The 27830-nt window shown below is 39.5% G+C and overlaps 1 protein-coding gene across 2 annotated transcripts in view; it reads left to right on the top strand.

Moving 5' to 3' along the window:
- Window positions 1-25797, top strand: part of Iqub (IQ motif and ubiquitin domain containing) — a 62723-nt gene extending 36926 nt beyond the window's left edge. Inside the window, exons 9-13 of one of the 2 annotated variants that reach the window (XM_051175762.1) lie at window positions 4228-4398; window positions 9007-9183; window positions 21416-21664; window positions 22173-22358; window positions 25547-25796. In XM_051175762.1, coding sequence (XP_051031719.1) covers window positions 4228-4398; window positions 9007-9183; window positions 21416-21664; window positions 22173-22358; window positions 25547-25729 — 966 coding nt within the window. In that variant the 3' untranslated portion in view covers window positions 25730-25796. Of the gene's footprint in view, window positions 1-4227; window positions 4399-9006; window positions 9184-21415; window positions 21665-22172; window positions 22359-25546 lie in introns of both variants that reach the window. The other variant, XM_051175763.1, reaches the window with a different exon arrangement.
- Window positions 25798-27830: the final 2033 nt, after the last annotated feature.

The following is a 27830-nucleotide window of genomic DNA, read 5'->3' as shown; positions in this document are numbered from 1 at the left end:
TAGTTTCAGTTCAAATTTATTTATTCCCAATGACTGTGGGAACTATTGAAAAAGTTTTATTGTTTTATCTTAGACTGAACAGACTATTTCTCTGAATAATGACTGACATGATTTTGTTGGTCTAATCAAGAAATTGAACTAAAGGTCCTTACAGTTCTCCTCTTTGGAAAGATTTTTAAAAATTTAATTTAATTTCATGTACATTGTGTAAGACCCTCAGAATGAGGAGTCTCCCAGTTTCAGTCGGTACCCCCAAGAACTCAATGTCCTGTCCAGTTGCGGCAACACGCAAGAGGCTTTAATGAACAGGAAACATTTGCACAAATGGGCTCCTTCAGCATGCAGGCTGGAAAGAAGCACCATCCCCTGGGCACAGGTGTTTTTAAAGGCAAAACCCACAAGCTTAGGGAGGGGGTGGGACCCTCTGTCCATTGAGTACGTGACCCTTTGAGGTCAGATGGTCTCCCTATTAGGGTCAACAGACCTTAGGGCCTCAGGATGTGCTAATGAATCTTGTCTGGGCAAACCAGAGGTACAGTTATCTCTTTGTTTCTTAAGGACCCTAGTCACCACCTGCTGACTCACAAGAAAGGAGGGGCAGTGTGAATTCTTGGTATCTTGTTATCTCAGTGCCTTGTGAGGGGAAGTTAGCAAATTCCAAGGAACAGATATTGGTCTGGGTTAGCTTTCCAGGTTAGTTTGTCCTTCATTTCAAGTGGGGGGGGTTTCTTTAACTTTTCCTTTTTGTCTTTCAATTGGTGTTTTTGTCTGTGTGTAGGTGTCTGAACTCCTGGACAATTACAGTGGTGAGCAGCCATGCTCTTCAGTCAGTGCTCTTCTGAGCCATCTTTCCAACCTCTACTCTAAAGATCTTTAAAAGCATTAATTAACTTGTAATTTACTGCATCCAACCTTGACTTCTGCAGGTCACTAACCATTAAGATCTGAGAGGTTGACTGAGGTCAAGGAATTCAGGTGGTGACTTCTAAATGAAAGACCACCAGATGGTTTCTGGTTTTAATGTTTTGGGTGCATTTTACCAAACTATGTGAAAAGATCATTTGCATTTCTGTAAGCGATTATCCCTAGAGTTGAGGCCATTCACTTCCTTTCTCACAGTCGTTTCTCACAGTCACAAGCTTAAAAAAAAAAAAAAAAACGCAATTTTTGTGAGCTGTGCCATGTAAATGCTTTTCCTCCATGCTCAGGTGGCCCACAGCTAATGGGATAGAAATAAAAATGCATCTACCTCTCTCTGAGCTGTGCATTTGACAGGGGGTCACTGTGGGTGAATAAAATCCCTTTGCTGTATAAAAGAAAAGTTGATCACAACCCAGTGGCTTTTGGGGGACTTAACGTGATGCTTAATTTGTACCATTGGGGACCTGAGAATTAATTCTGGAGGAAGAAAGGGGTTATTCTCCCAGTCAGCCATTTTTCTTCTCTGGGGAGGTCTGTGCTCTCAAGGCTTTTGCTGCCATCTCCCCTCCTCCCCATCCTGTCCTGCTGTTCTTCTGTTGCTCTGTCCCACAAGCCTCCACTGTCTCATTTGTTGGCAGCTAAGTGGAATTTATTATGTCTCTATTTCTGAAGCCATTTAAGAACACGATTGTTGTACATCTCTTATTATAGCTAAAGCATTCAGGAGAGAGAAAAAAAGCAAAGTTGACATTTTCCCTCATCAGAGTAGGAAAAAAAAAAAAAAAGAAAAAACAACAACTTAAGAACTGAAATCAAAGAAGCCTGTATTTGAAGACGAAGTTATCAGTGCTGGCAGAAGGACAACCAAAGATAAAAACAGCTTTGCTGAACACACACACACACACACACACACACACACACACACACACACACACATTATCTTGTTTGTGCCAGCTCTTGGGGACTGGCACTTTATACACAGGATTATCTGATTATATCATTCAGTTCTCTTGACTCTGGCTAACTCTTGTTTATTCTCTTGGTCTCATTGCAGGAGTTAAGTGCTTTATAGACAGCCCGTCCTCACCTGTTTACTGCAGCTACCAGTCATGCTCATTCTCTACTTCAATTAGCCATTTTCTTATCTTTACATCCCATGAGATCTGAGAGCTTTTGAAATCAGGACAGCGTTTTTTTTTTTTTTTATTCAGTGCCCAGTGCACTAACTAGTGTAGACACAATCAGTGTTTGTTAAGTGAATGAATGAGCACTGTAGACCCTGTGAAAACACAGAATTAGTTGGGAAATTTACTTTTTATAACCTTTTAGTAAAATAAAATTAAAATCATAAAGCACTTATTGAGCAATTGAGATCCAATTTTCTTTGCTATGAATTACTGAACTAGAGGTGTGTGTGTGTGTGTGTGTGTGTGTGTGTGTGTGTGTAACTCTAGAAGGATTTCAAATGTAAGTGATGCTATGAGTTCCAGCTGTAGTACTAGAGAGCATTTCTTGGAACATGTAAGGCTCGCAGGATTTGGATCTACATTTGAAAAAGCCCAAGATATTATTGCAGTGTCTTGCATTCACTGGAGCCATTAAAAAGTCAGTAATTGTGACCAATACTCATTTGCAAGTAGAATTAAATAGTGTAGCAACTGCCAACATACAATAAATTGGACAAAGTAGGCATTTCAGGAACATGTTGTTAGATTATTACAAACGAAACAAGATACCATCCTGCAGAGTAAAAGCCACTGTACTTAGTAATGGTAGAAAAGAAATTACATTTTATAGAGTCATGCTGAGGAAATTAGCATATGAAGATTAAGATATGAGTTAGACTTGAGGATATTACAGATGAAATTTAGCATAATTATTTTAAAACTTAAAAAATGAGCTTTGAGAGAGGCATTGTAATTGAGCAAAATACTCAGTGTCTCTTTCAGTCATATAATTGCATTATTTCTAATGGATAACAATGAAAGTATCTTAATATTAACCTATTTTACATTTGTAACTCTTTAGCCAGCTCAGCTCTAGCCTATCAGCTGTCTAGCTAATATTACATATTATTCTATGTCTGCTATTAGTTATAAGCCAGGCATAGTGTTGCAGCTTGCCATTCTTTAGATACAGACTTGAACTAGAATCTGAAATTTCTACTGGAGGTTACTAGATCTAAGTAACTTTTATTTTACCTGTAACTATAAGGATACTGTTGTTTTGAAAACATATCAAGTATAATTATAAGGGGTAACTTTGTGTTTCTCAATCTAGCATGTTAACAATGGAGGTAAACTGATACCGTAACTAAACTTTTCATTGTAAACTGTCATTCTACATATAGCCTCATATCACTATGAGTTTCCAATGATTTGATCCAACACATAGAGAGCACTGCTTAAATTAAATATTAAACATCTAAGGTTTAAGTGGTTATGTTGTAAATCTGGACACAAGGACTCCAAAGCAATGACTAGTCAGCCTACGGAAACATCCAGTATCTAAGAAGACAGCAGTTGTGATCAACACAGGCTTGCAGAAGGACTATGATGAGGCAAAGAAGCAGAACAGCCTTTTCCTTTAAAGTAAAAGGGAAAACAAATAGCAAGTGACTCCCAAGGGTTACCTAGCGGAAGGAATCCTCTGCTCTCAAACTCATGGTAGGTGGAGACAGATCAGTGCCAAGCATAGTGCATCATTAAAAGCTATCCCAATTCTACATTTAGTAGACAGCTTAGACCCCATGCAGTGTCTCTAACTTTACAGCCTTGGAATCCTTAGGTGAACGTTAGGGCACGTTAACCTGATTGCCCTCAATTCAGGATGTATACTAGGCTGGAGTGCTCTATGCCATATTAGTCAATAGAAAGTGAGAGTTTTTGCCAACACTTGGCAATGGTAGAGTCCTTACCTAGCATAGAAGAAACCTCAAGTTTGGGCCAGTGAAATGGCTCAGTGGTTAAGAGCACTAGCTGCTCTTCCAGAGGTCCTGAGTTCAATTTCCAGCAACCACATGGTGGCTCACAATCATGAGATCTGGTGCCCTCTTCTGGCCTTCAGGTGTACATGTGGGCAGAATGCTGTATACATAATAAATAAATAAATCTTAAAAAAAAAGAAATCTCAAATTCAACCTGCAGTTCATCAAAGATAAATATTGTAGGATTTCTTCAATTATCATTCTTAAATTTTAGCAATACTTTTAGTTATGACTTAAGATAGATTTCCAGTGGATGGGACAAATTTATTATTTTTGGTCTTTAATTAACTATAATTTGCAACAATAATATTATTTTAAAGTGTTCAGCTCCAAAGACCTGGAGGAGACCTGATGGCAAGACCATTGAAATGGACACACAGTTCACTATAAGAGCCAGAGAATTGCAGAGCATCTACAAGTGTATCATGCTAAAAGACCTCTCTCAGGATGAGAGGCTGGACATACTCCTGACACTGAAGCACACTGTGAAGGTATGTCCGCTGTCACACTGTGAAGTTATGTCTGCTGTCACACTGTGAATTTATGTCTGCTATCACACAGTAAGGTATCTGCTGTCACAGTGTAAGGTATGTCTGCTGTCACACTGTAAGGTATCTGCTATCACACTGTAAGATATGTCTGCTGTCACACTAAGGTATCTGCTGTCACACTGCAAGGTATGTCCACTGTCACACAGTAAGGTATGTCCACTGTCTCACTGTAAGGTATCTGCTGCTATCACACTGTGAAGTTATGTCTGCTGTCACACTGTAAGGTATCTGCTGTTACAGTGTAAGGTATGTCTGCTGTCACACTGTAAGGTATCTGCTATCACACTGTAAGGTATGTCTGCTGTCACACTAAGGTATCTGCTGTCACACTGCAAGGTATGTCCGCTGTCACACAGTAAGGTACGTCCACTGTCACACTGTAAGGTATCTGCTGCTATTACACTGTAAGGTATGTCTGCTGTCACTGTGAAGTTATGTCTGCTGTCACACTGTAAGGTATGTCTGCTGTCACACTGTAAGGTATGTCCGCTGTCACACAGTAAGGTACGTCCACTGTCACACTGTAAGGTATCTGCTGCTATCACACTGTAAGGTATGTCTGCTGTCACACTGTGAAGTTATGTCTGCTGTCACACTGTAAGCTATGTCTGCTGTCACACTGTAAGGTATGTCTGCTGTCACACTAAGGTGTCTGCTGTCACACTGTGAAGTTATGTCTGCCGTCACCCTGTAAGGTATCTGCTGTCACACTTTGAAGGTACGTCCACTCTCTTTCTTAGGTTTCAAGTCAGGGCCATCATCAATAAAAAGATCAGCTGATCAGAGATACTGGAATCAACAAGTTTGTCCCCTTCCTTCCTTTCTTCCTTCCTTCTTTCCTCCCTCCCTTCCTTTCTTGTTTCCTTATTTCTTCCTTCCCTCTCCCTCCATCCCTCCTTGCTCCCTCCCTTCTTCCTTTCTTCTTTCCTTTCTTTCTTTTGCAAGATAGGGTTTCTCTGTGTAACAGCTCTGGCTGTCCTGGAACTAGCTTTGTAGACCAGGTTGGCCTCTAACTCATAGAGATCCACTTGCCTCTTCCTCCCAAGTGCTGGAATTAAAGGTGTGTACCACCACTGCCCTGAAAGTGCTTTTTCTTTAAGTAATTATAAAGTTATTAATAAATGTTTACATACATGAAATTGTATAGACAGCTAAGTTATTTTGATAATTTTGGGATAAAAATGGCTTATGAATTAATACTTCACGAAAACCTATCAAAATCTTGTTCTATGCCGATAACAATGAAGCACAAAGCGTGGGTCTGATTTGCAGGCTTGAAAAAATTATATGCATATTTTATGATGACATAATAACATATAAACATAGTACATTCAAATGCAAATCCATCTTTTATATAGCCATATAAATTTTTGGTTTTAAAAATAATATAAGCCACGTAAGCCATGATTTTAAAAATGGGACTAAGAAACAGCAATTGTTTTCTGCATTTTGGACAAATTTCAATGAGAAGCTGTCCTTAGTCATTACAAATTTTATCTATTGTTATTGCTAGTGTGTGTTTGTGCATGTGTGTCACAGTGCACACGTAGAGGTCACAGCTAATTTTCAGGGTTGATTTGGTTGATTTTTCTCCTTCCTCCCCTGAGATGGGTAGATGGAAACCAAGTCAGCAAGCTTGCCTTGCAAGTGCTCTTACCACTGAGCCACCTAAATGCTCTGTGTTTTAGAGGTTGTTTAGTCACTCGATATGTGTTTGCCTCCCCTCCCCCATATATTATTAATTTTCTGCCTTTAACTGAAAATTATATAGTGGGTGTCATGGGTCAGGTTTCCTCCAGAAATAGACTCCGAGAAGGATTTGAAATCAGAAGTTTTCCTGGGCATGCTTGAATATAGAAAGTAGATAGAAAAATGTTCATGTCATCATTTGGACACCAAAAGCGAGCACAATCGCTTCAGTTTCACTAGAACTTTGAAGCTGGGCATGCGGTGAGGAGTTGCCCTGTGTCAGAGCAAGGGGAAGGACTGTTACTTGTTTCACTGAATTAAGGGTGTGAGTTTGCCCTAAGTAGTCTCTGGAAGCAGCACTCATCAAGTGACTGAGTTGAGGGTTGTCTTCCCATAAATTACCAGGAGGGGGCGAGTGAGAGCTTCAAGTCCGGCTACAGAACACAGGCAGCTGCTGCTCTTATCTACTTCCTTGATGATCCCTTCCTCTGATTTGGATGGATTTTTTTTTTTTCTGAATAAAATTATAGTAATGAGGTTACTAAACTAAGTACAGACTCTGTTGTACTTACAGGCTTCAATGCCACAACAGACTCCCCTGTTTTTCCTCTGCTATTCATTTTAATGTTTCCTCACCCTGAATTAGCACGGATGGCTTCACAACGTTCCTGCCCCTCCTTGGGGCTTAAGAACTCTAGAATACAGGGCAATGTGTTCTTCTCTCAAAATTATGCAAGTCTTTACCAGGAGATACCCAGATCTGAGTGCCAAGTACACGATTCCTTATCCCCAGGGGGTAATAACACCTCCAGTATTTTTTGGAAATCAGAGTCAGTTACCTTTATAAGGATGTAGACACTGTCCTCTCCAGATCTCCCTACACGGGGAGAATTAGAGCTCAAAGGAGTTTTTAAACTTAGGAATGAGGGACGTTTAAACTTGAATTGTCCCAATTTTAAGGCGCAGAAGGCAAACTATCTCCAAGAAGTAAGTGGAGCCGTCCCTGTCCCTGCTCCCGCCACCCCCAGGTGAGGGCAGTTTCAGAGGGTTCCATTTGATCTTCCTGGTTACACTACCTCACAACTCAATATAATCAGAGAAAAGGAGGCTGTGCCAACTCCAGCATATTCCATTTCAGATACACAATCACAGAACAGATGAACAACTCTGACTCTCTCTCTGAACCTCCTGAATCTCTTCTGAGAGCTCGACCCAGGCCAGAAATCCATTTGCTTTTCATTCCCATTTACTCTGGGTTCACATGGAAATCCTGGTGCATTTTTTTGTCCTTAGTTGATTAGTTATTTGATTCAGAATGTCCCTGAGATGACGCCTGGCACCATGGCTTTGAGCAAGGCTAGATTTTGGGCTAATATAGTAGTTAACTTCAGCCAAAATAGCCATGGGCAGTCTCAGAGAGGAAGTAGGGAGGGAGAAGGGGGAGGGAGGGAGGAGAGGTGGGGAGAGGGAAAGAGAGAGGAGCATGTTAATGAAGAATTCTTGTCTGCTACATGCCAGAGCTAGTAGTGGTTCAGGCCTGACATGTGGGGGGAACTTCACTCCACTTGCTGCAAGGTGTGCTCTCCATATTCCTAAAGGCAGGAAACACACACACACACACACACACACACACACACACACACACCATGGAAAGACATTCCATCATCACTAGGACCTGTAGTACTCTTGCATTTGATGGATTAGAATGAAGTAATCTTGGTCATATACCATAGGGATTGCTGGGGAAATTAAATGAGGGATTCAGGCACAGTGTTTGGTTTTTAAGTTGTGTTCTGAGTTGTTGAAGATAAGCTCTTGGCAGCTTCTCTTTTTGTGACATAATTGTGACATAATGTGACATCACCTGTTTATGAGTGATCATCAATATGAAATAATTAAAGTTTGGACATAAGTAATGGATTAAATAACTGTGTGGTCAGTCAGTTTTGCCATCGGTGTGACCCACAGTTAAAAGCAAGTGCGTATAGACATCTCAATAAAAGACAGTGTTGCACTAAAAATAACAACTGGATGTATTTAATGTCATCTAACCAAATTGCTTGTTGGCAAGCCTGAGATGTTAAAATTGTAACTTGAAGATAGTTCCATTGGGTTCTTTGTCCCTTAACTACATAGAACTCTTCTGTTGAGCAAAGTCAGAACCCCAACACACAAGAGTCTCAAGACACACTAGTGAGTTAGATAATTAGTTCACAGGTTTGATGCATTTCTGCTTGTCTGGGGAGAAGAGGGATGAGTTGCCTTTTCTCTGGGCTACTTTTGCAAAGATGCTAGTGTTGTGAACAGCCCTGGCAGAAACCTCCTTAGACAGAAAAAAACAAAAAACAAAAAACAAAAAACAAAGTTGAGATACAGGATACAGGACAAGGTTGGCAAAGAGACAGAGTGAGCACATGTAGGGAATCCTGGGAATCCTGGTAATTAGGAACAATCCCTAGTCAACTAAAGAGGCCAGAGATGAATTCCAAAGATAACCCATGTGTCTGAATTTGTTTAATCTATTGGGATGAAATTCATTTAACAACATATTTAAGAAAGATAAAGGAATAAACATAACTCAAATTCTGACTCCATTGACCTAAAATAAGCTTAATAACATTAATTAATCTACTTGAAGATGTCTATGTGCATCAGCCCATTCAAATATATACTAATAAAGACCGATGAGTATACATACACTAGATTCACTTAGAGTTTCAGAGCCAGACAGAAATGCACACAGAGGGGAGGGGAGAGAGACTGAGACAGAGAAAACATGGATTCCTGTTGGTTTGTTTTTTTTTTTTCAAAAATAAAGATTTAAAATAACTGTACTGAGTACTTCTGTGTTTTGTATAGGAACATGAGTGCAAACTGACCCAAGAAATCCTAGAATTGATTGACAGAGAAGTTGACCTTATGATGAGAGGAGTCAAACCTCATAATCTTGAAGGACTCAGAAAAAGGATTACGACACTCTTTTTTCACTACATCAAAACACCTCTGTTTAATCCTGAAGTTGCAAGATATCTTAAGGTACTGTCTTTACTGTACTTATTTTCAAAGTCCCAAGATGTTATACTGTTAATCGAAAGATATTCAATGACTGTTTCTATATTTTAGTACAAATTTAAGTAAGAGCATCCACTGAGTGAGACATCTGGATTTAGTAATGTTGATAAACTCAACTTTCCCATTAACCTCTTCTGTATATGAAATATCTCCCCTGAATCCTTTCCTGAGGGCTAAATTTGCTTTCCAGTTGTTGCATAGATTTGAAGACGCAATGATCTCCCAGATTTTGCCTCCACCCACAGTGCTGTGCTCTGTTTGCTCCAACCAACTCCTACCCATTTTAAAAAACCAAGCTCTTGCTGCTTTTCTCTCTTGAGGCCTCAGAGAGAATTGGCCTTTCTACTTCTAAAATTCTCCTATTGTGTCTCGTCTGTCTTCCTCGAGCATGTAGCATGCAAGTGTAAGTATCAGTGACTGGATTCACAAAGACAGCCCAAAGAACTCCAAATGGAGCTTGTATTTGAGTTCAATTATATATTCTCACTCCACTATGATTATGTTTTTAGGGGATATGTATGCCTCATTATTTTCTTACAAAACTATTTAACAAACTTTAGTATATTGGGAAGTTTCATTAACGAGTCATAGTTGTAGGAGTTTTTTTTTTTTTTTTTTTTTTTTTTTTTTTTAAGAATTATAATCCAGGGTATTGATTATCTTTAGATTTTTAGCAAAACACTTCAAAAATGTAGACAAAAATCTAGGAAAACAAAACATGCTCACTATTCATATTCTATTTAATTAATTAGAAAGTGATTGTGCTGTTAAAAAGACTGGAGGAAAAGTTTCCCATTGTATTACTTGAGGTATAACCAGCACAGCCTAGGATATGGACAGAATAACTACAATTATCCCCATGTGTCTGGGAGCTACCCCTTGCAGCCAGTCACTGTCTGCATTTATCCTCCTACCACCATTCTCCAGAGTGGACTAGTCGTGATCAGAGCAGTTACTCTCAGCAGAACCCCTATGGGCAGCTGGGCAGCTATGGACAGCAGAGTAGCTATGGGCACCAGTCTGACACTGTAACCCTCCTCAGACTGGGTCCTACAGCCAGGCTTTCAAAGTCAATAAGGCGAACAGAGCAGGAGCTATGGGCAGCAGAGTTCATTGCGCCAGAACAGATGGAAGGCAGAAGAGGCAGACATGGAGGACTTGGGAAATGGATAAAGATGAGCACCGTCAGGAATGTAGAGCTTGGCCCTACTGGAGAGACCTGCAGAACAGCATTGATGACCAGATTTATTTTTATTTTTTTCTTCTTTCTTTTTTATTTTTATTTTACATATCAATCCCAGTCCCCTTTCCTTCCCCCCCTCTTTTCCTCTCTCCCACCCTCTCATGCCCCCTGGCTACCCCCCCCCCCCCCACGTAGGGTGATGCCTTCTAGGCGAGGTCATCTAAGTCTGTCAAGTCATCTGGAGTAGGGACTAGGCCTTCTCTCTTGTCTCTAGGTTAAGGGAGTATCCCTCCATGGGGGATGTGCTCCCAAAGTCCTTTTGTGCACCAGGGATACATTCTGGTTCCACTGTCCAAGGTCCCTTAGACTGCCTAGGCCTTCTAGCTGAGATCCATGTTCAAGGGGTCTGAGTCAGTCCAGTGCTGGATTCCCAGCAATCAGTCTGGGGACCCATTAGCTCCTCCTTGTTCAGGTCAGTTGTCTCTATGTGTTTCTGTAGCCTGGTCTTGTTTTTCCTCTCTGCATCTGGATTCCAGTTCAGCTCAATGTTTAGTTGTGAGTGTTTGCTTCTGTTTCCATCAGCTACTAGATGATGGATAAGTTAGTCATCGATCTCATTATCAGGGAAGGGCTTTTATGGTAGCCTTTCCGCTGTTGCTCAAATTGTTAGTTGGGGTCAGTCTTGTAAGTCTCTGGACATTTCCCTAGGTTCAGTTTTCTTTTCAAACCTATAATGGCCTCCTCTTTTATTCTCTCTCTCTTTCTCTCTTTTCTCTGATCTATTCCTCCCCTGACTCATCTTCCTAGTCCCACGTGGTTCCCCCCCTTCTCTTTCTCCTAGTTCCCTCTCCACTCACTGCCACCCCCCACTCCCTATATGCGCAGGAGATCTTGTCCCTTTCCCCTTCTGTGAAGGACCTTATATGAATCTCTTAATATCCTCCTTGTATTCTAGTTTCTCTGGCAGTATGAATTATTATATGTCTATGTCTAAAATTCATATATGAGTGAGTACATACCATGTTCCTTTTTTTTGTGACTGGGTTACCTCATTCAAGATGGTTTCTTCAAGTTCCATCCACTTGCCTGCCAAATTCAAGATTCCATTGATTTTTTTCCCACAGAGTAGTATTCCATTGTGTAAATGTGCCACGTCTTCTTTATCCATTCTTCAGTTGAGGGGCATCTAGGTTGATTCCAGGTTCTTGACATTACAAATAATGCTGCTATGAACATAGTTGAGCACATGTCTTTGTTGCATGGATGTGGATCATTTGGGTATATGCCTAAGAGGGGAATTGCCGGGTCCTGTGGTAGATGGATTCCCATTTTCCTGAGGAACCGCCATACTGATCTCCAAAATGGCTGTACAAGTTTGCACTCCCACCAGCAGTGGAGGAGTGTTCCTCTGACTCCACATCTTCTCCAGCATAAGTTGTCATTGGTGTTTCTAATTTTAGCCACTCTGGAAGGAATAAGATGGTATATCAGAGTTGTTTTGATTTGCATTTCCCTGATAGCTAAGGATGTTGAGCACTTTCTTAAGTGTCTTTCAGCCTTTTTGATTTCCTCTATTGAGAGTTCTCTATTCAGTTCTGTACCCCATTTTTTATAGGGTTATTTGGTGTTTCATTGACTAGTTTCTTGAGTTCTTTGTATATTTTGGAGATCAGCCCTCTGTCAGATGTAGGATTGGTGAAGATCTTTTCCAAGTCCGTGGGCTGCCATTTGGTCTTGTTAACTGTGTCCTTTACCTTACAGAAGCTTCTCAGTTTGAGGAGGTTCCATTTATTAATTGTCGATCTCAGTGTCTGTGCTACTGGAGTTATGTTCAGGGAACAGTCTCCTGTACCAATTTGTTCAAGAGTACCTCCCACTTTCCCTTCTAAGAGGTTCAATGTGGCTGAATTTATGTTGAGGTCTTTGATCCATTTGTATTCCAGTTTTGTGCATGGCGATTGTATTATTTTAGCTGTTTTGTCAAAAAATCAGGTGTTTGTAGGTGTGTTAGTTAATGTCTGGATTTTTGATTTGATTCCATTGGTCTACCTATTTTTGTGCCAATACCAGGCTGTTTTCAGGACTATAGCTCTGTAGTAGAGCTTAAAGCTGGGGATGATGATGCCTCCTGAAGTTCCTTTATTGTACGGGATTGTTTTGGCTATCCGGAGTCTTTTGCTTTTCCATAGAAAGTTGATTATTATCCTTTCAAGGTCAGTGAAGAACTGTGCTGGGATTTTAATGGGGATTGCATTGAATCCATAGATTGCTTTTGGCAAGATTGCCATTTTTACTATGTTGATCCTACCTATCCAAGAGTATGGGAGATCTGTTACAAGTGGTTTTTCCGCTGGTCTGGTCCCATTGCCACTCCAGCCCCAATTAACACACAGAGACTCTGTATTTGATATAATGCTGTTGGCCAGGTGCTAATTTCTTATCAGCTAGCTCTGTCTTAATGATTAACCCATTTCTATTAATCTAAGTATTTCCATATGGTCTCATCTTGCCGGAGAGAGGGACTGGCATTCTGCTTTCTCCAGTCTCTCCATGTTGAATACTCCCTACTATTTCCTCTTTCCTCCTTGTCTCCTAGTCCCACCTATCTTGCTTTCCTATTGGTCAACAGTGCTTTATTCATTAACCAGTATGAGACACATATTTACAGAATGACATCTCCTATCAGAGATCTTTCCATTTTCTGGTATTTTTAAGATTTTTCTTTAAAGACACAAAGTTCTTGCTATATAGGCCTTTCAGTTGTTTGGTAAGCATTACCCCAAGATACTTTATGTTGTTTGTGGTTATTGTAAAGGGTGATGTTTCTCTGATTTCTTTCTCAGTTCCTTTTTCATCTGTATATAGTAGGGCTACTAATTTTTTTTTTTTTGAGTTTATCTTGTATCCTGCTGGTTTGCTGAAGGTTTTTATCAGCTGTAGTCATTCCCTGGTAAAGTTTTTTGGGTCGCTTATGTAAACTATCATATCATCTGCAAATAGTGAAAGTTTGACTTCTTCCTTTCCAATTTGTATCCCCTTGATCTCCTTTGGTTGTCTTATTGCTTCAGCTATAACTTCAAGTACAATATTGAAGAGATATGGAGAGAGAGGGCAGCCTTGTCTGTTTCCTCCTTTTAGAGGAATTGCCTTAAGCTTCTCGCCATTCAGTTTGATGTTGGTTACTGCATATTGCTTTCATTGTGTTTAGGTATGTTCCTGTTATCCCTGATCTCTCTAAGACCTTTATCATGAAAGGGTGTTGAATTTTGTCGAAGGCTTTTTCAGCGTCTAGAGAGATGATCATGTGATTTTTCTTTTTCAATTTGTTTATATGGTGGATCATGTTGATAGATTTTCATATGTTGAACCATCCCTGCAACCCAGGGATGAAGCCTACTTGGTAATGGTGGATGATTTCTCTGATGTATTCTTGGATGCTGTTTGCCAGTATTTTATTGAGTATTTTTGCATAATGTTCATGAGGGATATTGGCCTGTAGTTTTCGTAGTTGTGTCTTTGTGTGGCTTGGCTACCAAGGTGATTGTGGCCTCATAAAAAGAGTTTGGTAATGGACCTTATGTTTCTATTGTGTGGAACAATTTGAGGAGTATTGGTATTAGCTCCCTTGAATTTTTGCTAGAATTCTGCATTGAATCCATCTGGCCCTCGACTTTTTTTTGGTTGGAAAGCTTTTGATGACTGTTCTATTTCATTAGGGGTTATAGGTCTATTTAAGTTGTTTATCTGCTCTTGATTTCATTTTGGTAAGTGATAATTATCCAGAAATTTGTCCATTTCCTTTGAATTTTCAAATTTTGTGGAGTGCAGGTTTTCAAAGTATGACCTGAAAATTGTCTGATTTCCTCAGTGTCCATTGTTATGCCTCCCCCCCCCTTTTTCTGATTTTGTTAATTTGCATGTTCTCTCTCTGCTTTTTGTTTAGTCTGGATAAAGGTTTGTCTATCTTGCTGATTTTCTTGAAAAACCAACTCTTTGTTGCATTGATTTTTTTGTATTGTTTTCCTGGTTTCTACTTTATTGATCTCAACCTTCAAATTGATTATTTCCTGGCATCTACTTCTCCTGGGTGAATTTGCTTTTTTTTGTTCTAAGGCTCTCAGTTGTGCTGTTAATTCTCTAATGCGACTATCCTCTGTTTTCTTCATATGGGCATTTAGTGCAATGAACTTCCCTAGTAGCACTGTTTTCAAGGTGTCCCATCAGTTCAGGTATGTTGTGTCCTCATTCATGTTGAATTCTAGAAAGTCCTTAATTTGTTTCTTTATTTCTTCTTAGACCCAGGTATAGTGCAATTGCACATTGTTCAGTTTCCATGAGTTTGTAGGTTTTCTGGGATTTGTGTTGTTGTTAAATTCCAACTGGAAAGCATGGTGGTCTGATAAGATATAGGGGACTATTCCAGTTCTTTTGTATCTGTTCAGTTTTGTTATGTTGCCTAGTATGTGGAAGATTTTAGAGAAGGTTCCATGTGGAGCAGAGAAGAAGCTACATTCTTTTGTGTTTGGATGGAATGTTCTATAGATGTCTGTTAAAACCAATTGAGACATAATTTCTGTTAGTTCTTTTGTTTCTTTGTTAAGGTTCTGACTGGTGGTCCTATGTAGCAGTGAGAGTGGGGTGTTGAAGTCTCCCACTATATGTGTTTGATGTTTTATGTGAGCTTTGAGTTTTAGTAGCATTTCTTTTATGAATGTGGGTGCCTTTGTATTTGTGGCATAGATGTTCAGAATTGAGACTTCGTACTGATGGATTTCTCCTGAGATGAATATGAAATGACCATCTTCATCTCTTTTGATTGATTTTTGTTTGAAGTCTAACTTGTTAGATATTAGGATAGCCATACCTGCTTGCTTCTTGGTTCCATTTGATTGGAAGATCTTTTCCCAACCCTTTACTCTGAGGTCATATCTATCTTTGAAGCTTAGATGTGTTTGTTGTATGCAGCAGAAGGATGGATTCTGTCTTCGTATCCATTCTGTTAGCCTGTGTCTTTTTATAGGCAAGTTAAGACCATTAATATTGAGGGAAAGTAAGGACCATTGATTGTTAATGCTTGTTTGTTTTAGATTTGTTGTTGGCAGTGGTATCGTGAATATATTTTCCCTGCTTTACCCTTGGGTTATGGTGAAGTGGGGTTATCTATTGCCTATGTCTTTGTGAGCATAGTTTACTTCCTTTGGTTGGAGTTTTCCTTCTAGAACTTTCTATAGGGCTGGATTTGTAGATATGTACTATGAAAATCTGGCTGTCATTAAACATCTTGTTTTCTCCATCTATAGTGATTGAGAGTTTTGCTGGGTATAGTAGCCTGGGCTGGCATCTGTGGACTCTTAGTACTTGTAGAACATCTATCCAGGACCTTCTGGCCTTGAGAGTTTCCATGGAGAAGTCAGGTGTAATTTTGATAGGTCTACCTTTATATGCTACCTGGCCTTTTTCCTTCACTGCTCTTAATATTCTTTTTTTATTCTATATGATAGGTGTTTTGGTTATTATGTGTCAAGGGGTCTTTTTTCTTTAGGCCAGTCCATTTGGTGTTCTTGTACTTTCATGGGCATGTCCTTCTTCAGATTTGGAAAGTTTTTCTCAATGATTTTGTTGAATATGTTTCTGCACCTTTGAGCTGGGCGTCTTTGCCTTCCTCTATGCCTATTATTCTTAGGTTTGGCCTTTTCACGGTGTCCCACATTCCCTGGATGTTTTGAGTTAAGGATTTGTTGGATTTATGATTTTCTTTGGTCGAAGAATCTATTTCTTCTAGTTTATCTACTGTGCCTGAGATTCTCTCTTCCATCTCTTGTATTCTGTTGGTTATGCTGTGTCTGTAGTTCCCGATTTTTTGCCCAGTTTTTCTATTTCCAGCATTCCTTTGGTTTGTGTTTTCTTTATTGTCTCTATTTCAGTTTTCAAGTTTTGAACTGTTTCCTTTACCCGTTTAATTGGTTTTTCTTGGCTTTTCTTACTTTCTTTAAGAGATTTGTTCATTTCTTCCATTTTTTGGTTTCTTTCTTCCATTTCTTTTTTTATTAATTTATTTTGTTTTATATAACAAAGTCCAATTAAATGAAAACAAACATTTATACACAATATTTGGGAATTTGGGCATTGTTCTTTCCAAACTACTTCCTACTGGTAAGGGGGGCTGTCATGGGGGGATTCGAAGAAGATTCAGAAATCCTGGCTGTAGTCTGTAAGGCTGCTTTGTCCATCTGTTTTGAATGTAGGATCACCTCGTACTCTGTTTCAGGCGGTCTGACATGATCAAACCACATTACTCTGGAAGGAATCCACATCTTTTCATTTTCTGTGGAAACAAAAATAGAAATCCTTTCCCCCAGTAACTTGTCCTTCAACTTAAATTTTGGAGTCAAAGCATTTTTTTTTTTAATTTAATTTATTATTTTACATGTCGATCCCAGTTCCCTCTCCCTCCCTCCCTCCCTTCTTCCCTTCCTCCCTACCTTCTTCCCTCCTCCCCTCCCTCCCTCCATCCCTCCCCCCCACCTTCCCTCCCTTTTACCCTCTCTGCCCTCTCACATGCACTCTAACCACCCTCCCCTCCCATCCCCCCACCCCAATTCCATATATAGGGGAATGCCTTCCAGTTGGGGTCATGTATATCTGACAGGTCATGTGAAGCAGGGACTAGGGCTTCCCTCCTGTCTCTAGATTAAGGCAGTTATCCCTCCATGGGGGATATGTTCGCAAAGTCCTTTTGTGCACCAGGGATACATCCTGGCTCCACTGTCTGAGGTCCCTTAGACTGCTCAGTCCTTCTGGCTGAGACCCATATTCAGGGGGCTTGAGTCAGTCCCATGCTGTCTTCCTAGCTATCAGTCTAGTGGCCATTAGCTCCTCCTTGTTCAGGTAAGCTGTCTGTATGTGTTTCTGCCGCCTGGTCTTGTCCTCTCCATCTGCATCTGGGTTCTAGTTTGACTCAGTGTTTATGTATGGGTTATTGATCCTGTTTTCAACAGGTATTAGATGAGGGCTCCATGGAGAAGTTAGTTGTTGATCTCACTCTCTGGAAGGGCATTTATGAAGGTCAAATTGTTAGTTGGGAGCAGTCTTGTAGTTCTCTAGACCTTTCTTTGTGTTCAATTTTATCTTCAAACCAATATTGGCTCCCTCTTTTATGTTCTTTCTCTCTGTCTCTGTCTCTCTCTCTCCCTTTCCTATCTTCTATTCCTAACCAGGCTCAATATTCCTGGTCGCTCATGTTTTCCTTTCCTCCCCCTCATTTTCTCCTACTTCTCTCTTCATTCGCTGTCCCCCCCCCCCCCCCCCACACTTCACTTGAGCTCTGGGGGACTTGTCCCTTCCCAGTTCTGTGAGGGACTTTATATGAATCTCTTAGAATACAACTTGTGTCCTAGTTCCTCTGGTGATGTGAATTATAGGCTGGTGATCCTTTGCTTTAGGTCTAAAATCCATATATGAGTGAGTACATACTGTGTTCCTCTTTTTGTGATGGGGTTGTCTCATTCAGGATGGTTTCTTCAAGTGCCATCCACTTGCCTGCGAATTTCAAGATACCATTATTTTTTTCTGCAGAGTAGTATTCCATTGTGTAGATGTGTGTGCCACATCATCATTAACCATTCTTCAATCGAGGGGCATCTAGGTTGCTTCCAGGTTCTTGCTATTACAAATAGTGCTGCTATGAACATAGTTGAACAGATGTCTTTGTTGCATGGATGTGAATCCTTTGGGTATATGCCTAAGAGGGGGATTGCCGGGTCCTGTGGTAAACTAATACCCATTTTCCTGAGGAACTGCCATACTGATCTCCAAAATGGCTGTATGAGTTTGCACTCCCACCAGCAGTGGAAGAGTGTTCCCCTTTCTCCACATCCTCTCCAACATGAGTCATCACTGGTGTTTCTGATTTTAGCCATTCTGGCAGGGGTAAGATGGTATCTCAAAGTTGTTTTGATTTGCATTTCCCTGATAGCTAAGGATGTTGAGCATTTTCTTAAGTGTCTTTCAGCCTTTTAGATTTCTATTGAGAATTCTTTCTTCAGTTTTGTACCCCATTTTTTAATAGGGTTATTTGGTGTTTTGTTGACTAGTTTCTTGAGTTCTTTGTTTATTTTGGAGATCAGCCCTTTGTCGGATATAGGATTGGTGAAAATCTTTTCCCAGTCTGTGGGCTGCCGTTTGGTCTTGTCCACTGTGTCCTTTGCCTTACAGAAGCTTCTGAGTTTGAAGAGGTCCCATTTATTAATTGTTTCTTTCAGTGTCTGTGTCCCTGGAGTTATGTTCAAGAAGCGGTCTACTATACCAATTTGTTCAAGGGTACCTCCTACTTTCTCTTCTAAGAGGTTCAATGTGGCTGGATTGATGTTGAGGTCTTTGATCCATTTGGACTTGAGTTTTATGCATGGCAACAGACATGGGTCTATCTGCTGTCTTCTACATACCCTCATCCAATTGTGCCAGCACCATTTGTTGAAGATGCTGTCCTTGCCCCATTGTATAATTTTAGCTGTTTTGTCAAAAATCAGGTGTTCATAGGTGCATGGGTTAATATCAGGATTTTCAATTTGATTCCATTGGTCTACCTGTCTATTTTTATGCCAATACCAGGCTGTTTTCAGAACTATAGCTCTATAGTAGAGCTTAAAGTCAGGAATGGTGATGCCTCCTGAAGTTCTTTTATTGTATAGGGTTGTTTTGGTTATCATGGATCTTTTGTTTTTCCATATAAAGTTGATTATTATCCTTTCAAGGTCGGTGAAGAATTGTGGTGGGATTTTAATGGGGATTGCTTTTGGCAAGATTGCCATTTTTACTATGTTTATCCTACCTATCCAAGAGCATGGGAGATCTTTCCATTTTCTGGTATCTTCTTTAATTTCTTTCTTTAGAGCCACACAGTTCTAGTTATATAGGTCTTTTACTTGTTTGGTCAGCGTTACACCAAGATACTTTATGTTGCTTGTGGCTATTGTAAAGGGTGATGTTTCTCTGATTTCTTTCTCTGTCTCTTTTTCGTCTGAAAAAAGTAGGGCTACTGATTTTTTTGAGTTTATCTTGTATCCTGCTAGTTTGCTGAAGGTGTTTATCAGCTGTAGGAGTTCCCTGGTAGAGTTTATTGGGTCGCTTATGTAAACTATCATATCATCTGCAAATAGAGACAGTTTGACTTCTTCCTTGCCAATTTGGATCTCCTTGATCTCCTTTTGTCGTCTTATAGCATTAGCTAGAACTTCTAGTACAATATTGAAGAGATATGGAGAGAGAGGGCAGCCTTGTCTTGTTCCTGATTTTAGAGGGATTGGCTTAAGTTTCTCTCCATTCAGTTTGATGTTGGCAGTTGGTTTGCTGTATATTGCTCTTATTATGTTTAGGTATGTTCCTGTTATCCCTGACTTCTCCAAGACCTTTATCATGAAAGGGTGTTGAATTTTGTCGAAGGCTTTTTCTGCATCTAGGGAGATAATCATATGGTTTTTCTTTTTCTGTTTGTTTATATGGTGGATCACGTTGATAGATTTTCGTATGTTAAACCATCCCTGCATTCTAGGGATGAAGCCTACTTGGTCATGGTGGATGATTTCTCTGATGTATTCTTGAATTCGGTTTGCCAGTATTTTATTGAGGATTTTTGCATTGATTTTCATCAGGGATATTGGTCTGTAGTTTTCTTTGTACTTTCATGGGCATGTCATTCTTCAGATTTGGAAAGTTTTCCTCGATGATTTTCATATTCAACTGAATTCTGCACAGCCTGAATGTGGGGATCATGCCCAAGGTTGAGGACAGATGCCCATAAGAGCAAATGGTAACAACATTCAACACTTAACACAAGGCTGGTTGTATGGTACCAGTTCCCAAGAAAGACTAGAACATGCTAGTTCATCTGGTAATTGGCAGGCAAACGAAGGTACTCCCAAATGGAGAACTGCTTTATTCTTGCTTTAAAACAAACAAACTTAAAACCAAAACATTAATAGATCAAACTTTTATAAGTAATTTAACTGTGCCTCAGTCCAAAAAGTATAAGGCTATTGATAGGTATAAAGATATTCACAATTAAAGTAAAATTCATTACATCTAGCATCCAAAAACTTGTGAGACATATAAACAAAATGTGATAAATAAAATGAGTAGCTAAATCATTACTCAGAGTTGGCCTAACACTGACAAATGTGGGAATTAGTGGAAAAAGACATTTGATCAGCCCTTAAGGATTCTTTAGATGTTCAAAATCGAGAGAAGTTACTGAAGACATGGTGTGAAACTTCTGAAGAAGAAAACCCCCTCACCTAAGCTGGGAAATCAACACTGGGTTAAATTAACTGGAGATTTCATTATATTGATAAAGAAAAAAGTCACTGAACTGGAAGACAATAAAACCTATGCAGAATGACTACATATGGAGACAGAGCGAAAACCAATACTAGCATCACTGAGCTGTGGGAAAGGAAAGGACACCAAGCCCCATCAACAGCCAGGGAGGAAGAGCAGTCAGTACACAGTAGGGCAAAAATAAGGACAGCAGCAGATTTCTTACTGGACACATCGTGATGAAAGGACAGCCAGACAGCCTCTGCAAAGCTCTTAGGTCAACAGCAAGGTTACCCTCTGCTGCTTCCACATGAATCGATTTATTTCCCTTCCACATCACTCAGGAAACAACTCTCAATATAATATTGAATGAGATCGCCGAGTGCAGATAGCTATCTCTCATTCTCAGTAATAGACAAAAAGGATATATTCTTAAAATGTACTAAGAGTCAGAACTTTGATTTTCTAAATACTCTGCCATCATCTATCAAGGAGTTGGAGAGTAACACAGATTTTTTAATGCTTTGATCAGGAAAATGAATCTTCCTAGGAATTTAAATTTTATACAGAATATGCAGTTAAAAGGCAAAACAGGATTTTTAAAAGTAACCAGTTTTAGAATTAATTCTAAGCAGAGTTCAGTGTTTCTGTTTAGAATGTGGCTTGGATTTTCATCATCTTTTATTTTTTTCTATTTAGGTCCCTCAAGACCCACTGAAGTTTTATGATAAGATTTATTTCTGCCACAGTTGCCAGATGTATTTGCCGTCTGTGGAATTTTCTGTGTCACCTACCTCACATCGTATATACCGCTGCCGTCACTGTGTGAACCTTGCGAATGAGACTGAAAAACGGGAATCGTTTTTGAAGTACAAGTGTTTACTTCAGCGGCTCTATTACTCAGAAGCTGACTATGGGGATGACTCTCAGATTGCTTTCCTCATGCAGGTACAATCTATAAAAGATGCTAGTCAAAGAGCCTGTCTCCTAAGGGGCTGTACTGACACAAAGTTCAATACATTTGAACATAGTTTTGTCTGGGAAACATTAAGTAGGATTTCCTAAAGCAGACAGCTATGGCATCTAAGGGTTTCATGCACAGTGTTTAAGTTTTATACTATGCTCTGAAAATTCACTGGTAAATCAGACATTGCATCCTAGAACAGAAGGCAGATGTTTAAAAAGAATGACAGCATGTATGATAGAGTATGCTAGCTATAGGAGACTGGTAGTCATAGTCAGAGAATGAGATGTCTGATAGCAGACTTCGTGTGGACGATGTTGAAAGATGACAAAGTTTGGGCTGTGGCTTAAGAAAGAAAAGTCTTTTGAATGATGTTCCCCTTTGAAAATTCATTCAGTCTGATTTAATTGTTTTCCCAATTAATATGATGATATTTAAACCATTTATTTAGAAGGAAACAAAATTATTGTTCAACCTTATTTTGGCATGCAGCTCCAAGATATTAAGTACTTGACGGAGAACATCTGGGCCTCCCAGTCCATCCTCAGTGCCTGGGATGATCTCAATGACCTAGTCATGGTCAGGTGGGATAAGAACGTGCAGTGGTCTCCCTGGAACTGCATTCTTCTCACCAAGGATGAAGGGGAAGCTCATCTCAAAATGGAGAGTATTGAGCAGGTAAGATGCTTCATTCAGAATGCATTACAGATACCATCCTGTACGTTCCTGGGATTAAGTGGTGGTTAAGCTTCGCAGTGACTCCCCACTCTTAGTCAGGTGGAAGCAAATGGAAGAATGGAATCTCATCATTAAGAATGCTGTTTATATCACAAAGTTACGAATAGAATTTATTTGACAACTGAGTACTTTTTAAAGCAAACTCCTACTGATAAATCAAAGGACAAACTCTGGATTCCATAATATTTATATATTGATAACAAGCATTATTTATTGTAAAGATACTCATTTGGGGCCTTATGTTTTAAATTAACGTGCAAAACAATTTCGTCATGATGAATGAACTTGAGGGGCCCTTAGAGCCTTCCTGGAGGGCTCCCTTTATATTCAGCAAGTGCAGTGCCAAGAGCTGGTTCAATTCTCCCTCAATTTGCTATACTGCTGTATCTTTAACTCTCTGCACAAGATGCAACTAAAGGAGAATAAAACAATTCAGCCATGCTGAACAGTGATGTCCCAAGCAAGATGCTACTGCTGTTTGTTTTTTAAAGGGAGGTTGAGGAAATTATATAAAGAGAGGAAACTAGTTACAATTGTAGCCTTTCCCAATAATTTTTGAGTTCTAAGAAGCCAGACTATGAAAAAGATTCACTCTAGGGATTGAAAGAAAGGGCAGAAAGAAATTGAAGCTATGTTAAATGTTATAGTTAGTAAACTAAGCTGCTTCATAAATATTTAATCACTGGAAACACAGCCAGTACCAGTGATATCATTTCATCTAGGACCCTCGATGAAACTGAAATCCATTCCCAAAGCTGACATTCCAGTTCTTCTTCAATTAATCCACACAACTCCTTTGTGTACCTAATCAAATCACTGAAGTTGCAAATTAAATGCTCCATTTGGGAGCATTTCTAATCTCAGGACACCAGCCGTTCTGAATTCTGCAAGTAGAACAGAGGCTCTTGCTCTAATGCCAAGCCTTTCCCTCTCTCTGCAGCCTCCGGTGTGTGCTGTCCTGTAAACCTTACTGTCCATTCCCTTTTGAATAGTTCAAATTTTTTGCGGCCAATTAAAGCATTTCCAGAATGCTCTTTAAAGACACACACACCTGTTTTCCCCGAATCAACAACAAACAGAGCAAACAAACAAACCACAAAACAGCAACCACCACCACCTCCATAAAAATCACCACCACCAGCCCGGTGTTGGTGGTTCACACCCTTAATCCAAGCACTTGGGAGGCAGAGGCAGGTGGATCTCCGTGAGTTCGAGGCCAGTCTGGTCTACACAGCTAGTTCCAGGACAGGCTCTAAAGCAATGCAGAAATAACCCTGTCTTGAAAAACAAAAACAAACAAACAAGAAACAAAAAAACCACCACCACCATAAATAACCACTGTAACCAACCTCCACCACCACCGCAATAACCGCCATCATCACAGAGTACAAAGTGGTCTCCATTCCTTGCAGCAAGGCAGAGTGAGAGGACTAAACTCTCCCTCACAGCATGTAAATTGGCTAAAGCTAGGCCGGTGGTTCACTAAAAATTCCCCATGTCCCAGTATCTTTGTCATTATCAAGCTCTGTGAAGACTTACTATCTTCGCATTATGAAAACTGAGAAGATTGGTTAAAAACGTGGTGTTAACAAAAAGAATGAAAGTTGCAGTGACCTCATGAAGTAAGATGGGACACCTTTGTTAATGATTTAATGCTCTCCTGTAGTGAGATATCCACCCTGTAGCACTGACCACGCACATTTGGGCATAGTCACAGGTGGACATGACCTCGGGGAAGGCTAAGTCTGGGGTTCCTGACCCCAGCTCGCTCTCTTGCAGAGAGCATTCGGGTGGCAGGGTGACCATCTGTGGAGCGGGAACCCGCGGCGGTCATCTGTTTCATGTGTAAGGGAATTCTCTCCGAATAAAACTCACTTACCTCATACTGAGTCCAATGTGCCTTGATTCCCATGTGAGACTCTCCTTTTCTCATACATAGTAAGGAGATGATGCTGTCTCTTCTTAACCAAGTTTGGAAACAAATAGGCCACTAATGATCTCCACTTAGTGTTTAGCATTAGTTACTTTGGGTAATAACTCTTGTCTATGAAAGTACTTTGAGCCAGGCTATTTCTACCTCACACTTTCTTGTGCTCGGAGCTTTCTTTGACTTTACTCCTTGGCCTTATAAAGGTCTGCAGTGCAGAATACCTTACTCACAGAAAATAAAACTTTTGGGAGACATAGGTAGCATTGTGATTGGGTGAATAGACATCTGATTGAGAACATTGAAGAGGATAGCTGATATTTATTAATTTAGCCAAATACTGTGTAAAGTGCTGTGAAGGGGGGAGAAAAGCAACAACAGCAAAGAAATGGAATGAACACAATGTTTCATTGTTTTGGTTGCATTTGGGCTCAACTGTAATAAGAGAGTGAGCAAATATACCACGACTTAATCAAATCTGGGGTTTTCTTACACAATAAGGAGGCCGGGGTGGCAGTTCCTAGCTAGGATGGTGCTTCCACAATGTATTCAGAAACTCAGCATTTCCCCCAGCTTCCTCTAACATCCAGCTTTCCCCCTCATGCATATGGACCTACAGTGAAAGATGGTAACTTCATCAGTGTCGAATCTACAGCCCAGGAATAGCAAAAGTATAAAGCTGCTTGATGAATGCATCTTCCAAAAAACCACCTTAAAATGTAAGATTTGTCCAAATGTATGTATGTGTAAGCATATAAATTTGTCACGTGTTACATGTCACTGGAATAAAACATACAAACCTGGGTATACCCTATCCCACATCACATAACTGTTATGTATACAGTTATGTTATGTATATATATGGAAAGGAGGAGTGTAGGATTAATAAGAACAATAATTTGGACTTAAGAGAGGGAGAGAGGGAGAGAGGGAGAGGAAAGGAGAGAGGAGAGAGAGACACAGAGAGAAAAGAGCGTGTCCTGGTAGACTTTAAATTGAAGCATCACAAGAACTAAGCCCCGAAAGATAAGAGACATAGTGAGAAGAAAATGTATCCTAGGTTGAATAAACTGATAAATATAGTCATACCAAACAAACAAACAAACAAATAAATAAAAGCATACTAAAACATGGTTATGTTTCATCTGGCAAAATATATATGTATGGATTTCCATAGAATTTTATTTTCTTTTGTTTGCAGGGGTATGAACGGATTTTTATTCACAAGGTCAAGCACAAGCATATCCTGGCTAAAAACTATTTTTCACAGATTCCAGTGCTGGCTTCACTTATACTTGAAGACAGTGAAATAGAAGATATCAGAAGTAAATACTGCACAGATAGGCCACCTAAAGTGATAGAAGCCCGTGGGACTCAACCTTAGGGGACTCAGGAATACCATTCTGATGATGAACATTTTTGTTGTCTACTAAGAGAGTAATACAAAGGTCATGTAATATGGAAACCACTTATATTTCCATTGGTATTTGTTTTATTCATAGTATTTCAAGTTATATGAATAGGAAAAAAAATCTCTATACATGAACCATTGTTGGGTGGTTAGTACTAAATTAACCTGTAGTTTTGTTTCTAAGACTAATAATTAAACAGAACATTTTTAAATCTATTTTCATGTTAAGTTACAAAAAACCTAAATGCTTTATAGTCAAAATACAACAGGCAAACAAAGCCTTGTCTTAACTTTAAAAGAAAATAATTTATTTAACCTACACTTTATAATTATTCTATAACATACCTGTATTTTGATTAAGTATTTGGATTTTTTTTTACTTTTATTGTCTTTTAACTTTTAATCACATAATCCAAGAAAAGAAACTGTAAACAAACAAATCTGCTTTGCATGTCATGAAACAAGAAAAACAGTGGAAATGTTATTTATGGAGGAGACTCCCTGTGGGGAAATGTTCAGATTCTGTAAGAAGTATGAACTTGATCAAATCAACTGTCAGCCTACTTCTCAATAAACTCAACAATAATCTTCACTCTATACCTGTCTGGAATCTGTGATGAATGTTGAAGCATCCAGAAATGGCACACCAAAAATAGCATGATTCAAGAAGAGTTTATTTACAAAAGGATCTGTGCTAAGATATACATGATGCAGGGAAACAGAAGGAACAGTACAGGGGTCCAGGGCGAGATCCAGACACACTGAATCTATCGCACAGTACCCAGTACTTGGGAAGGGAGAAGCTAGGTACCCCTGACAGAGTGGAAAGGAAATTAGATCATTGAGATGACTAGGAACCAACCCAAGGTGACCTTAAGAACCAGAAAATAAACCCTCAGTCTCACATTTCTGCTTTGTTCCAGTTGCCTTCTCCAGTGGGGAAAAAAAAAAATCTCAAAAGGAAGGAAGCAGAGAATCAAAGTTCACATGGCTTTAAAGGACAGGGTAGACAATAGTTGAGATATGGAAGAATAAATAGAAAACGTTTGGGCAAGAAAACAACTAAAAGTGGGAATCAAATAGTGATACTTCACTTATATCACATAATTGTAGAGAAACATGTATTTTATCCTAATATTTTGTAAATGGCACCTTTCAAGTTTAGGGATCAATAAATTCACTATATTTGTTCCATATAAACAACTTGATATTTTAGCAGCATATATCTAGCATATCTACAATTTTTGTTTACACAGCAAAACTTGTCATTAAGGAGCCAAGCATTTAGAAGAAAACTAGCAACTGTTTCCTCTTTGATTAATAGTCCAGACAGCCTGAGGACTTTCTTAACAACAACTTCCAGTTGAGACTAGAATAGAAATCAGACTGATCATTTGTTGAGTAGGGACAATTTATCATGGACACATTCAGGGTTACACAGGAACGAGAATAACTAGATTTTTGCAACATAGTCCAAAAGAATTTGTCAGCTCTGAGAAGAATTGAGAAGATGATGAGGGGGAAATAGCAAGATAGGATCCAGTGAAGGATTTTATGAGCCCCCTTGACTCACACATGAAACAATTGGCTAGAACATCGGCTCCTAGGAATGGGAGACAAGAAGTAAACAGAGAGAAGGAAATAGACACTCAAAGCCTGATAGCTAGATGTTAGGATATCCATTTCTCCAGATCATCCTGTTGCTTTCTTGAGATGTTGGTAGTGGCTGTGTTTTTCTAAGACTAAAGCTTTGACTGAATCTACTTCTGGCATGTGCAACTCTCCTTTAATTTTGTTAGACCTCCTGCCTGCTTTCTATATTTCACTTGAAAGCCTGTTTCTGTTTTTGTAAGAAATTTTAAGATGGCTTGCTTTTGTTGATTGCCTTAGTGTCCTCTCTTTGGACAATCCTTTTATTAAATGCTTCTCAAATTAAGCAGTTCAGATATGTGTATTAGTTACTTTTCTGTTGCTGGAACAAAATATTCAGATTAAAAGCAAGTTAAGGGAGAAAGAGTTGATTTTGGTTTCCTATTCTAGCGGGGGTAGGGGGACACAGTTTATCATGGTGGGG

The sequence above is a fragment of the Phodopus roborovskii genome, unplaced genomic scaffold (assembly GCF_943737965.1).
Source record: "Phodopus roborovskii unplaced genomic scaffold, PHOROB, whole genome shotgun sequence".
Classification (NCBI taxonomy): domain Eukaryota; kingdom Metazoa; phylum Chordata; class Mammalia; order Rodentia; family Cricetidae; genus Phodopus; species Phodopus roborovskii.
This window is presented reverse-complemented; position numbering and strand designations above follow the sequence as displayed.